At 35.3% G+C, this 15,251-nt stretch overlaps 1 protein-coding gene across 1 annotated transcript in view; it reads left to right on the forward strand.

The window, feature by feature from the left end:
• The first annotated feature begins 3,954 nt into the window (after positions 1-3,954).
• The window catches only part of LOC5576013 (protein obstructor-E), a 36,679-nt gene continuing 25,382 nt past the window's right edge, over positions 3,955-15,251 (forward strand). The window contains exon 1 of the mRNA XM_001662303.2: positions 3,955-4,194. Within this exon, the coding sequence (XP_001662353.1) occupies positions 4,149-4,194 (46 nt within the window). The 5' untranslated portion in view covers positions 3,955-4,148. The remainder of the gene's footprint in view (positions 4,195-15,251) is intronic.

Below are 15,251 nucleotides of genomic sequence, written 5' to 3' on the forward strand. Positions count from 1 at the left end.
GATCTATTGAATTCGACAGTCCGGAGATGGTGGCTTTGTAGCCGTAGGTCCAAGACAGAAGTTTTTCTATCAATATTACAGGCATAATGTGATCACCTACAGCGCTTACATCCGCAAATAGTAAGATAGTTAAATCGAGTCCTTAATAAAGAATCTCGTGTAGAAATTCTTACAATATTCTGCAAAAATTTGAATTAGTGTGGTTTGAATAAGTTTTCCAAGCCCAACAGTCCAATCCAGGCGTTGGCCATAAAACAACACATGATGAATCTCACAGCTCGTAATAAACAACTCTTCCAGGGCTGTAAAAGAAATAATATTTTAATAAATAATGAATAATTTAGTAAAAATACATTCAACAAAGTCGCTGTGGGAGAATGTTTTATAGATTTTGAACGTTGCTTGATGTTTCCATGTTTTCATAAATTTTCCATCTTGTCACAGTTTGCTGAGATGCAACCATAAAAATTATAGTGAAGGCAAGAAACGTCATGTGGGGGTGGTTCAAAAGTTTATGGCAATCTCGCGTAAAAAGCTGGATAGAGTGGAAGTCCTAATGATGTTGATACTAAAGAACTACTTATTGGGGATTTGTTTGAAGTTTTTAAAGATATTATTAATCTTCGAACACTTGTGACATATGACAATCATGTTTCTCATGTACCCGAGGAGGAAAGAATAACTCGCCAATTACTTATGTATACCATATTTTGGTATCATACCACAATTAGGTATTGTTCAGTTATCAATACCTCATTTTGATATTATAATGGTATTTGAAAAAAATGTTAAAAACAATTAAAAATACTTCATTTTGGTATTCGACAGCTATTGAGGACTGCTGGAGGTATTGAACTAGTATTGAAAAATTTCACTTTTATATGAAAATCCATCAAATATTATTTAGGTATTACAATACCTGATCTAGTTATCGGCTTGGTATTTGTAGAATATGCAGAAGGTATTATTTGAGGTATTTTACCTCTTATGCAGGGCTCATTCATACCTCATTCAGGTTGTAAGTATTGGAAATTATCTGGTATGGAATACCTCAATTTGGTATTCAGTAGTTATTTTCTTCTGCTCGGGTAGTAATCATCCTGTTGTGGCTAAGGCAGCATCCATTTATTACGTAACGCTAAAATTAGAATTTTGGGACCCCCTCTCTCTTCCCGTGACGCTTTTTGTATGAAAACTTCCAAATATTTGTATGAGCCGTAACGCTTGAGCCTACTCCCCCCTCCCCCTAGAGCGTTACGTAATTTGTGGATGCCGCCTAAGAATGTTGAACACTATATTCTTTTACGTAAACTGCTGCACTACTCGGTGGAAAACTAGACGTAAACATCGAAGTAGTGCCAGATATACAAAGAAGTAAACTTTGTTAAGCAAAATAAATACGGCAGACTTTGGTGGGCTGGTCACTTAGTGTGAAAGTCGAAAAATAAGCTGTAAATTAAAAATTCTTCTACTTCTTGGCATTACGTCCCCACTTGAACAGAGCTTGCTTCTCAGCGTAGTGTTCTTATGAGCACTTCCATAGAGTGTTCTTATGAGCTCTAACATAGAGCTTTCTTTGCCAAAGTGGCCATTTTTGCATTCGTATATCGTGTGGCAGGTACGGTGATACTTTATGCCCAGGGAAGTCAAGGAAATTTGCATTATGAAAAGATCCTAGACCGACCGGGAATCGAACCCAGACACCTTCAGCATGGCTTTGCTTTGTAGCCGCGGATTCTAACCACTCGCCTAATGAAGGCCCCAAATTAAAAATTATCACCATTAAATGTTTCACGTTTATCGAACGTACCATCAATTGCATATTGGAATTTATTTCTTAGATTTCATTCCATTAAACTAAGCTAAACAGTAAGCATATAAAAACATACTCAAGCCACTCTGGTATGTTAAGTCAGTTCCCAAATAACATTAGCAGCTGAACAACAGTTTATTCAGCTGAAATAAACTTTAGAGTGGTTTGTTCAACTCTTATCCCACTAAAATGTTTGTTGGGTTGTAAATATTTTTATAACAACTATAACTATAACAACGGTAACCGTTTTATACTAGTTAAGAACAGTTTTGCCAACTTTTTGAGTGTTCTTGTAGGTTTTTTCAGTGATATAGCAAAATTTGATTATGGATCATATTGAATTTTTAAGTAAAAAACTTCAAATTAAGATTTCTCGAGGGTTTTTTTTTAAATTGGCCCACCGTGTCGGGGCCCCGTGAAATTGTCGGGGCACCGTGTACAGCCTTCCTGAGGGACCGATTTGATCCCCAAGCTAGATATTTAAATCAGTTCACAATTTGTTGAATGTACCTAGTTTATTTTTATGATACAACACCTACAAACAAATTTTGGGATCAATAATTCCATGGATGTTATTCGATTGCTTGTGCTATTTTCGCATTGTACATCGTAAAAAATATAACATAGTTATTTATTTGGGCGAAACATCTCAAAATCTCCTACCTCCACTATTTCCACGACACGGGTAGAAATCAGAATCCATAAGCAAGATTATGACTCATGATATCATAATTTCAGAGTGTTTTCAGCTTATGAAAATACACCATGATTTGGACTCAGATTTGGAGTCAGATTGCCGTAACGCAACACACGCGTTATGTTTTTGTAGCGGATTGCTCGGAATCATGGATCACATGTCTAAAATCATGAGTCGCGCTTCCGTTTATGATCGACGACATTAAAAAAATAAAAAAGCTATAGCGAGATTCGAACCAAGAACCTTCTGATTGAGAGACCCGTAGCATACCACACTACCACTTGAACATGTTTGTGGGGCTCGTGGTCGTGTGGTTAGTGTCGTCCGGCATGGGGTGTGGGTTCGATTCCCGCTTCAGCCATTGAGAGACTTTTCGTCAGGAATGTTTCTCGGCTGTGCTACTGGAGCATGCTTGTCCGTTGTCTAGTGTTAAGTTACAGTCTGTGCAGCTAAATGGCTAAAGACGTTGTCCATGTCCATGTCTTTTTGTTTAATGACGGTGATCGAAACGAATGAAGTTATGCAATGCACCCCGTTTAGTGTTGCCAGTCTGGATGTTAAGCTTATGGGGGCAGGATCCGTCATTAATTTCGGAATTTTCAAAAGCAGTTTTTTCCAAATTATGAATTTCATGACTAGTAAATCATGATTAGGGAATCATATTTTTATCCGTGTAAGAGAGCGTTTACCCCAGATTTTTTTTTTAATATATTGATTATTCCACTAAGACCGAAATTTTGCCCCATTTTACTCTAAGAAAAAATATCAGTCAAATATATGAAAAAAAACTCTTTGAATCGATTCGAAGTCGTTTCTAGTACATGACACTGAAGACGTCCTTACAGTTGTGGCGTACGCGTGCCTGTCAAAGGATACAAACTCTAGTGGAATTGAAGGGTACAGTACTAAATTCGGGTTTCATTCACTTATAGGTATTTCACTTAACTTCTCGAAGATTTATTACCAAGAAAAACAAATGTTCATTAAACAGTGGACTCTTATGCTAATTTCAAATTTATGTTTTGAATAAATATTTTCATTATTCATTGATTTTTAAAAACTTATTGACAATTTTCATTACCCAAAATTGCTCCACGGGCCGCATTCTAGAGCTCCGAGTGGCACATGTGTCACGTGATAGAGAGAGAAAGATCAAATCCGGCGCAGCAACCCTATCCATGCATACAGTGCCTTAACCCATCAAAAGGCGCGTCGGCGGCATATCCAGCGTGGCGTGGCGATTGGGCCGCAAAATGCGCGACTTCGGCTTCACCTCGGTTGGGATATCAAGATACGGTTGTTTTCCACCAGACCGCGCAGCCACAAACGAGACTCCTCGCGCCGTCACTCCCCCTTGCCACCCTTCCGGGGACCGAAAACCGCCGTTTTTTACCCGGTTTGCTCCCCGCGATTCGGTAGAGGGATTCATCAAAAGTAAGAGTATTATCACTTCAGCTCGCTAGTTCATTCAAGCCTTTTGAAGTGTTTGGTGGTGTGTCGAGAGCATTGTTCAGCAGCACAAGAGGAGACCCGTGCCATAGTTTTCGCAGCAGCAGCAGATTCTGCACACATCCGTGGACTCGAGTGGAGTGAAGTGTGAAGTGTTTCCCGATCTAGGTAGAACTTAAACCCATCAGAATGAATCGCTTCGTTGCCGTTTGCTTATTGCTGTCTGCCAGTGCATGTGAGTACAAGATGTGAACTGAGCGCGAATATGATTAAATTGAAGAAGATGTGACTAGGCGTGTAGCATTTCTTATGATTACATAATTTTCTAAAAAGAAACTAATGACTATTTAAGGTGAAGATAAATCTAAGCTCTGCCTGAAGTTGTGAATAGCACAAATCCAGAAAACAGAGCACACATTTCTGCTGAAAATTGAATCGATAGGCTACTGAATGGGGTGAATAGGGTTGTTAAGCGATAAATTACTGTCTAATAATGTCACTTTAACTCAATAACGTTAAAGATTTTTGATAACCCTTCATTGGCGATAACCAAACGATTAATCAACTTCAACATCAATGTGTTTTCGATAAATTTGCGATAATGTAGCTACAACAACGGCCAAAATCGACATTTTATCCGGAGAAAAGTGAAGAGAGATAAAAAAAGTCCGGAGTTCTACATGTTTGTGTCACATTTCTTCGAAAAGTTATATCAAAAAGTAAGTTGTAGATCTAATTAAAACTTATAATTCCTGAAGGCAGTATGGCAATAACCTTAAAATACTGTACTTACAGGCAAATTTTGAATTTTTCAAGATTTTTTGTGAAGTGATGTTTTTTAAATTAAAAAAATGACGTTCTCACAGCTTTTACAGCAAAAATTGCATACCTTGCATGACCTTTCGAATGCTGCTAAAAACAAAATACATGCCTTGCTACTACATTGAAAATTTTATCCGCTCAAATGATGACTTTATCATATTTAAACTTTAAATTTTAAAATTGGTTCAAATTAGAACCAGCATTGTCAACCTTCCTGATATATCTGGAATACTCCAGATTTTTGAGGCCTCATTTTACAAAAATCTGGAAGATCCAGATAAAATTTGTAATAAATTTGTAAATTTTGTAAATAATTTGTAAGGTTCTCCATACACGACATATTAGATTCAGACTATTCCAGACAAATTTTCAAAATCATTCAGAAATTTCAAAAATTGACTTGGTATCCCTGATTGGAACCTTGACACTTATGATCATGTTTGACTTTCACTACGCCGACAAATTTCCACTGGAAAAACAAGTGCTTACACAGAAGTTGTTCCTAACTGACATTTTGGAAGGGCACGGAAAACAAAATTGATCCAACACGGGTGTGACAAAATTAAAAAAAAGCAGAAAGAAAGTTTATTTTGGACTTAAACCTACGGAAAACACTTGAAAATTGAGTAAAATGTGTATCTGGCTTAAACTTAAGCGCTTGGTACTAAAATTGAAACAGGGCCTCAGAACCCTATTATGGGTTTCATAGTATTGCACTCAAATTTGCTTATATCTTCAAAGTGACAAAAATTATAAACATGCAATGTTGGGCAAAAATGTATATCTTTACTTCTTCTACAACTCTTCTAACAACCATATTCACATAGAACTAGAAACAAAAATGTTTGACTTAAAAGCTAAGTGTGATGTTCCGCTCAAGATCAAAGGATAGTGCTTTTCTTGACCATTTTTGTCAATAAATTTTTCACGCATCGAGATAGACGTTTGATTTTCTGTTGAAGTGCATAATTTCCTTAAATTCTTACTATCAGAAATTATTTAATAAGCTAATATAAAGAGTTAGAACAAAAGTATCGTCTGAATAGTTGTGCATAATAACATTATCTGAACGTTCACTGAAGAACGTAACCATAAATTCCCTTAAACAAAAAATATAACTCAATTACGAACAACTTATCCAAAAACATCATGCGTCTAAAATCAACTAGAACTGAGAAAACACCTATTTCTTTTATTTTATTGCCATTTTATTTTTTTGACAATAAAATTATGTTTTGACATGTTAAATTATATTTCATGAAAAATCGATTTCATAAACTGATAAAGATCAAAAGAGTACTGATTTAGTCGAAATTTATTTGACAATATTTGAATTCCACACAACAAAAAGTTATACAATTGTGATCAATTTGCCCCCGGATTACGGTACCACAAAAATAAATTGATTATTTTAGGAGGCTTGATGGTGCTTTTGAAGAAATATAGGTTGTTGAATTTTTCAGACAATTTCTTATAATTATTGATTTTGATAATCTTGAAAAATCAACCGTTCTAAACGTTGTTCCTTTTTCATGTGAAATTTAATTACTTTGGTGGCTCTTTGATTATCTCTACATCGTACAAACCGATTGCGATAAGGTGTCCACTTTATAAAATGAACAGTCTTAAATTATCGATTAGAAAATTCATAGGGTAGGTGTAGCAATTAAAGACGTAATGGTTCCCTATTTCGCCATACGTGATAATTTATTTGATTTCATGTTTTGATCATTTTGTGTGTTTTAGTACAGTCAACTCTCCCTTACTCGATATTCGGTATCTTGATATCGAGTTAGACAACCAGAAGTAAAAGTTTGTTTTCATGGCTACCTCGATGGCCCCTTTGATCACATTTGCACTGCTTGTGCGTTCTCGATACCTCCCTAGCTCGATGGTCCCTTCAATATCTTATAGCTATGGAGAGAAGACTGTAGTTTGATGTCAAACATGTATCGATGTGGAAATAGACCTGTGCGCCGAAATAATTTTATTCGGCGGCGGCGTTAGGGCATTTTTGTACCGGCGGCGGCGGCGTAATCGGCGTCACGCCGTTAACTAGTTTCGGCGGCGGCGACGGCGGCGTACATCGGCGTCATGAAAATTGGACATCAAATGTTTGAAAATTTTCTTCTTTTTTCCGGCGTTCTATAAACCGTAGGAACGTGCTGGCACAGAGCCTTCTTCTCACCTTAGTTTTCTACAAACAAGTCCACAGTTATTAACTGAGAGCTTTCTTTGCCAAAGTTGACATTTTCGCATACGTATCTTGTATAGGGGCTGTCCATTAATTACGTAAGGGATTTAGGGGGGAGTTTGGAGATTTCTTATACGACAAACAAAATGTTTCCAGTTTTCTTACAAAAAATCTTACCATGGGGGGAGGGGGGATTTAAAAATGCAGAAAATTGTCTTACGTAATTAATGGACAGCCCCATAGCTGGTACGATGATGCTTTATGCCCAAGGAAGGCATTTCCTATTATATATTGAACATTTCCAATTATACGAAAAGGTCCTGAGCTGGCCGGGAATCGAACCCAGACACCTTCAACATGGTTTTTCTTTGTAGAAAATTTGTGAAGATTACGAAAAAAAAGCCCTCCAGCGATGGGATTTGAACTTACAATCCATCACCCAGGATTAAGCTGAATATTTTAGCGTTTAGCGCTACGGAAGTTTGGGCACATAAATATAAACTAAATTAAAAAACGACAAAACAGTTGCACTATCACCATAATTTTAATAGTACAGTGATTGAAATTGTTGTCCCGTATTCGCTTATCAGAAATAATATTTGAAGGATTATGAAAACCTTTAAAAAGCGTAATATAAATATTTGCAACAAATCCTGAAAAAAAGCTTGGAGAAATTTCTGGGGAAATCCTTGCAAGAAAACTCATGGAGATATTCTAGCAAATTTCTGAAGTTTCCCTGATGGGATACTAACAGAAAACATTTGAAAAGTTCAATCATACCTTTAAAATCTCTGGACAAATTTCAAAAACAGAGAATCGTTAAGAAAAATAAAAACCAGGTTAAAAAGTCGAAGAACCAGAAAGAAACTCGCAGAAAAAATTGGAGAAATTACCCCAGAAATATGTGAATGATTCATCGAAAAAAATATGTAGGAAGAACCTTTGGAATTTTTTTGCTGGTTTTTTGGGAGAACTCTTCGAATGATACTTGCACAAATGTATTGAAGAAATTCTCGAAGTAATCCAAAAAAGAATCAAGAACCTTTTAAAAATTCAAGCAGCAATATATGTGATTATAAGGACTAGCTTGAAGATGTTCTGAAGAATACATTGGAAGAACCCCTTCGGAAATACAAGACAAAAATATTGGAAATATTACTGAAGGAGTTCTGGGATGAATCTTAAGAGCATATCTTAGAGGAAGAGTTTTTAAGCGAATACCTAAAGAAACGCATTGTGCATTTTTTTTTAGAAAAACTCCCAAATTACCTAAAGAAGTTTGTAGAAGTATTCCTTAAAAATGTTTGAGGATTTCTCAGAGTGGCGCTTAAACAAATCTCTAGTTTAGTTAAAAAAAATACACAAAAAAGATTTTTAAATAAATTTCCTGTAAAAAAAGCAATTTTCCTGGATGACTAAAATATATAAAATACAAATGAGAAAATGATCCTGCAGCTTGAAATGTTCGTTTATTTTTATTCGAACTGGTCAAATTTGGAGGACTTAATAGTTCACATTTATGAGATATTTTTTGAATAAATTTATAAAACACTGTGAAAGTTTTGGACAAAACCATATAAGGATTTGTTAAAATATCTAAAACACCGTACATCTTCTGGAATTCAAATAATATTCTGGGAGATTTTGAAATTATATGAAAATATTTCTGCTCTGTGTATATGTAAAATCTAAATTTAAATAATAATTTTCCGCAAAGTGACTAAGTTCAATAGCCAACCCTTCGCCCCCTAAGAATGCACATTGGGCCAGACCGCTAAATTAGGTGGAAAAAATTATTTCGACTATGAAGATAATTCTTTAGAACAAAAGTGTCTTGAGCAAAATTGTTACATATGATGAGGACTACATTTTGACATTAAGTGACATTAGGGTGGTCCAACAAAATACGGAAATATTTTTGCCAACTTTCATGCTTTTCAAGTTAGCGCTTTGAAGTGTTCTAGGAAGTTGTTCTTTGTTTAATTTTGAACAACTTTGCCGAAGACGCCAGCCTTATAAGTCTACTGTAGCCCTTGCTATGGCGTTTTCAATGATGGGAGTAGGGTGGTCCATGAAAAATTGATATTTTGCCCTTAACTTTTTTATTTGGAATTCTATCAAAATACTTCTTCTACCAAGTTTTAGAACTAGTTGAAACGTGCATTTTGGTGAAAAAATTAAGTGATTCTATCCATTCGTTTATGAGATATGACCATTTTTATTCAAAAAAAATCATATTTTTCAAACGTCAATATCTCAAAAAGGGGGAAAAACGGGGATAAAATTTGTGCAGGATCTGAAAGGTATAACTTAGGGATTCAAACGGTATATTGTATTTCTGAAGGATATTGGAGGATTTACAGTATAATTTTGATGTGAAAACAAACATTTTTTACTGAAAATTCATGATTTTAGCTGAAGTATTGATGTGTGCTGTTAAAATCGAAGTCAAAACCATCTTCTTAATCGATTTTTTTTCTCCTATAAATATAAACCTTTTGTAGTAGAGGTTGACCGCAACTTTGTATTCACGACAGTTGATTTAATGCATCAGTAATAATATGTATGAAATGTATTCAATAGAATATATAATTATGGCTTCTACAAGCATTTATACATGCTGTTCAATGAAGCTGAACGTTTATTTTTTGTAATGTAAACCGATCCAAGCTCAAGCTCATGCTAATCAATTGCAAAATAATTGTTATACAAAACCAAAAACCATTGCCTATTGCATAGTCTAAATTTTTAATTTTAAACTAAATTTAATCACTTTCAACCAAACACAGCTTGCTCATTGGAAATGTACAACGAATCAAAATATTTTTTCGTTAATAATTTAAAACATAAATCAATCAGACTCATACTCCGAACAAGCGGATTTTGTAAGGCATGTTGGTTGAAATATTTCACTGATATATGTCATCAAATTCCCAGGAAGTGTCAGTCAATTGCAATTCAAATTTGATGTGTTTGAATCTATTTTATACCTTGAGAGTAGTTATGACGTTCTACCTCGATGTCAGATAAACCAGCTGCAATTAATCAATTTGCAAAATTATTTATATGAATAGGTTTATTCGTGCTATTCGAAATTTTATTCACAGTGATTGAAATATGTGGCAGAATAATTCCAGTGTTCGGCAATGGAAATAAAATGTTGTTCCGTACTTTTGCGAAAAACTAAAAAATAAAAAGTGAAATATTAAAATTTTTATCATTAATTCAGGTTAAATTTCACGGTCCACGGTTCACTGTTAAATTATGCAAAGAAATTTAATATTTCATAAATATCGGCTGATTTTTGCCCATTATTACATTTGAAGTCAGCGTAAGCTGCAAGTGTTCGGAATATGAATCTAAACAGAAATTAGTATAGTATGCTGAAAAATATTCATTTAAACAGTTTTCAACGCAAATCATGTTCAGGACTTTGCCGTATTGTTCAATATTTCAACTAAAATCATGAATTTTCAGTACAACAAGCTCGTTTTCACATCGAAATTACACTGTAAATCCTCCAATATCCTCCAGAAATACAATATACCATTTAAAACCCTAAGCTATACCTTTCAGATCCTGCGCAAATTTCATCCCCGTTTTTCCCCCTTTTTGAGATATTGACGTTTGGAAAATATGATTTTTTTTGAATAAAAATGGTCATATCTCATTAACAAATGAATAGAATCACTTAATTCTTTCACCAAAATGCACGTTTCAACTAGTTCTAAAATTTTGTTGAAGAAGTAATTTTGATAGAATTTGAAATAAAAAAGTTAAGGGCAAAATATCAATTTTTCATGGACCACCCTACCCCCATCATTGAAAACGCCATAGCAAGGGCTACAGTAGACTTACAAGGTTGGCGTCTTCGGCAAAGTTGTTCAAAATTAAACAAAGAACAACATCCTAGAACACTTCAAAGCGCTAACTTGAAAAGCATTAAAGTTGACAAAAATATTTCCGTATTTTGTTGAACCACCCTAATGTCACTTAATGTCAAAATGTAGTCCTCATCATATGTAACAATTTTGCTCAAGACACTTTTGTTCTAAAAAATCATCTTCATAGTCAAACTAATTTTTTCCTCCTAATTTTGTGGTCTGGCCCAATGTGGAATGGCTTCGGAATTATGCGGAATCGCTGGTTCTTGGGGAAATTATTGTTCTGGCGAAACTTTTGTTAGATCCAAGCAGCCAAGCTGGCCAAATTTTAAAATATAAATCAATGAATCTTCCAAGCAATCCATCAAATATATGCTCAAGAGATGTCAATCCACTCTTATTTGTTGGGAACGTTTAAAAAAGCTCACTATAAATACAGATTTTTTTTATATATCAAGGACTAGTCAAACTAGTAATTTAGATAAGACTTCACCAAGAATCAATTCCTAACGAATCTGTTCATGATTTCAATATATCTCCCGAACATTTGCCAAACATTTTTGTGTGATCCGCTTTCCACAAACCTTTACAAATCTAGCCAATATCATCATCAAATCAAAACAAATTCTTAAATTTCGGTGTTCTCATGTTTGAATTAATATTTTCCCGGGTATTTCCCGTATTTTTCCCAGGCTTTTGAAATTCTCGGGTTTTCCCACTTTTCCCGGATTCCCCGGATGGAAAGACACCCTGTTCAAAGCGATCTTTAGATAAATAACTCCTGTAGAAACATATGAAAAAATCCGATAAGGGTTTTTAAAGGTTTATAGTAAATTTTCTGCAGGATTTTTTTTGAAACCCTTGGACATATTTTTTTTACACCATTGGTTTCAAAAAAGACTGCAGGGAGAATCTCTAAAGTAATTTATGAGAGAATACTTTGAAGAATTCCAACAGATACCTGGATAAAAATAGGCAATAATGCCAGGACATTGACTTGCTACAACTCTTTGAGGAATATATGATGGAACTCCTATCAAGATCCCAGGAAGTGTCAAGGAGGATCTCCTAACGAAATTTCAATTGAATTTTATCGAAGAATATTTTGTGGTCCATAGAGCCATTACCAGAGGAATCACTATAAGCATTGTAAGAGCAATTTCTGGTCTAATAGGCATTCAGAAGTAATATCAGAATGAATTCGTGCAGCAAATTCTGAAAGGAGAAATCCGCGTAGGTATTCTGGGATAAATCCCTGAAGAATCTCTGGAAAGTTTAAAGATGGCGTTTATAGAAAAAATCCTGAGTTCCATAGAGGAATTCTTTAATGTCTTCCTTTATGAATTTCTGAAAGAATCCTTATAGAAATTCCTGAAACAATATAGAACTCTTTTGTAGAGCATTTTTTTAGTAAAAGTATCAAATTTTACGAGCTGAATCATTTATCGGCGTGAAAATAAAAAATAGGAGGCGTAGTGCAGATCGGCGTATGGCGCGCCGCCGATACCTCATTCGGCGTCGGCGTGACGTAAAATGGATCGGCGGCGGCGGCGTGGCGCGGCGGCGCACAGGTCTATGTGGAAACATTCAAAAGTTATACTGATACACTTTCCTATGTTCTACACAAATGCTATAAATAAGCTTATCTATCATTCTAGGGTTGAGCACCGTGACTTTGCGAACATTGATTTTTCTCTGGAACACCCTACTGTTCAGTTCCAAAGATGGGTGTTTCTGAAAATTTATTACGTAAGTTTTTTACGCAGTTTATCTGTTCAAACCTGAAATTTATTCGATGAAAATGTGGTCACTGTATTTTAGTTGTAGAATAGAAAACAGTGAACACATTTTCATGTGAATTTCCATGATTTTGAACGTAAAAACTGCTCTGGCAGCGTCCATTTATTACGTAACGCTAAAATTGAAAATTTTCGACCCCCTCCCCCCCGTCCGTAACGCTTTTTGTATGAGAATTTTTAAATTTTTGTATGAGCCGTAACGCTTGAGCCTACTCCCCCCCTCCCCCTAGAGCGTTACGTAATTTGTGGATGCCGCCTCTTGAAATTTCTCAAATTGATGACGGATCCTGCATTTTGCATGCTTAACCAACTGCTCGGCAGGCAACAGTGGTGCTCCTGGCGGGTAGATTAGATCAAAGTAATCCAGGCTACTATGTTCTACAGCAAAACAGCAGTGTTGCTCTGAATGTAATTAAATGATCATCTCAGCATAATTTAGACTTTGTAATCACTAATAACAAATTATCCTTACGTCCCATCAAAATGTGGTTTTCGGCAAAGTTGTAGCTGGGAAGATTTCGCATTAGTAGAGTTTGTTCACTTTTCCATAAATTATTATTACGAGCAGTTAGAAGACTAAACACAAAATGTTTGTCTTTTCCATAGTAATTTCCATAGAAACTTCAAATGGCCTGTGCCAACCAAATTTCTTCCAAATCATTTCAAATTAAGGGAGAATAATTTTCATCATAATTGACACCGTTTAAGCATAGGGGAGCAAAAACTTAAAAATTTGCATCAGTCTAGTGACATATTGTGTTTTCGGCAGCTTTGTCTCTTCGTCACGGGTGGATTTCTAAAAGCTATAAGGCACAAATTTGTATCAATACTCTTAGCATATAAGTGCATCGTACTGAAAAATTTCAGAATACATAAAACCCCTTTTGAAGAAGAGCACAAAACGGACGAAAACACGCAAGTTCCCCTATATCAAATAAAAGTAATATTTATATGACGTACGGTAGTTTTCATAACACCTAATGACTGAAAATTCGGCTCTCGTGGCTATCGATTACCTGCACACACGGTGCACCACCATCTGGAAAGGAGCTTGCCTGAATGAGGAAGCCAATCATCATTGAGAAATGGTTTTGCTTTTCGCAAATCATCATATTTTGCAAGCCTTTTACGCTTCTTCTTTCCCATTGGTGAACTGTGCACGGTTTATGTTTAGGCTACTACGATCGAGCGCAGACATGACTTTTACTTTCGTTCTCGTATGCTGCACCCTAAGCTGCGCCGTCGGTGTCTACACTTTTCTTACGCCTAAGAAAGGCGCGGCTAAACGGGCATGGCCAATGCTTTGTTGGCTTAAGGCTTGGTTAGTCTGTTTGGTTATGACCGGCAAATGTAGTACTCAGACCTGCCAATACGTTCCATTTATAAGGTACCGTGGGGTAAGTGGATACAGAAAAATCAATAGCCAACTTCATTGCTCTGTTCAGCTAACGTGAATAATGTAATTCAAACATTTTTCTGTGGATAACAAATGAGGTACTAATGTACTTCAAATTGTTATTTGTTTCAATTGTTCTGATTGTTATGCATTGAGTATCAGATGTAACTATATTCAGTAAGAATGATATTACTCTCATTCTTGATATTAGTGCTATTTACATATTTTGATTTTAAAATAAAGAAAAAAAAATTATCAAAATATTATTAAATACATTTGTACATTAGTTTACACTGATTCGAACAAGAACAAACATTGTTGTACTGAAGTATTGTGAGAATATTCCTAACGATGTTTTCGAAAGACACATGTAGTTTAAAATTATTAACTACATTTACTTTTGTTCAACAAATTGAAATATTTTTGTATCATCTGTCTAGAACAATTGATATGGTAAAACATGTACGATAATATTCTTTCAATTGGACAATTTGTATATTTGTTCTCTTGCATTTCAATTTAGATAAAGCACGAAAAGTTTAGTTTGAATTTTCTTTATTAATTTTTTATATATTTTTCATATTAAAAAGAGTGCACAAACCTTTTAGATGGATTCATTTAATTTTTTTTCTAGGAATGAAAAAAGTTAAAGGAAGTTTATTCAATAATCACTTCCCCGGATGTGTAGACATAGATTTTCGGATGAACCAAACAAATCTTCAGGTATCAGAAGGCCGGCTCCAAAGGCACGTTCCCCACCAGTGCCAAAGGTCATTAATGGGGGGTGGGGAGAGGGGGTAGGTTCTGGCCAATGATCACGGTCCATATAAATTTTAAAATTTTAATATAGAAAAATAACCACGAGAGGGGTCTGAAAAAAATTGCCACGTAGTTAATAGACAGCCCTTATCAATATACGATATCGAGTAAGTATTCGTTCAAAAGCAATCCTGCTGGGTGTTTTCTCGGATATTAAAGGTGCTTTCGATAACGTATTGTTCGATGCCATATTAGAAGCTGCACGAAACCATGGTTACCTACAATCATTACCGATTGGATTTATCGAATGCACGAAAATCTACATGGCTTCAAAAGTGATTCTAAAAATGTTTGCTAGTGCACCCAAGGGGGAGTATTTTCATCAGGTTTTTTGGAAGCCCGTAGGAGATACGCTATTGAGGCTACTCAATTATATCG

The sequence above is a fragment of the Aedes aegypti genome, chromosome 1 (genome assembly GCF_002204515.2).
Source record: "Aedes aegypti strain LVP_AGWG chromosome 1, AaegL5.0 Primary Assembly, whole genome shotgun sequence".
NCBI lineage: Eukaryota > Metazoa > Arthropoda > Insecta > Diptera > Culicidae > Aedes > Aedes aegypti.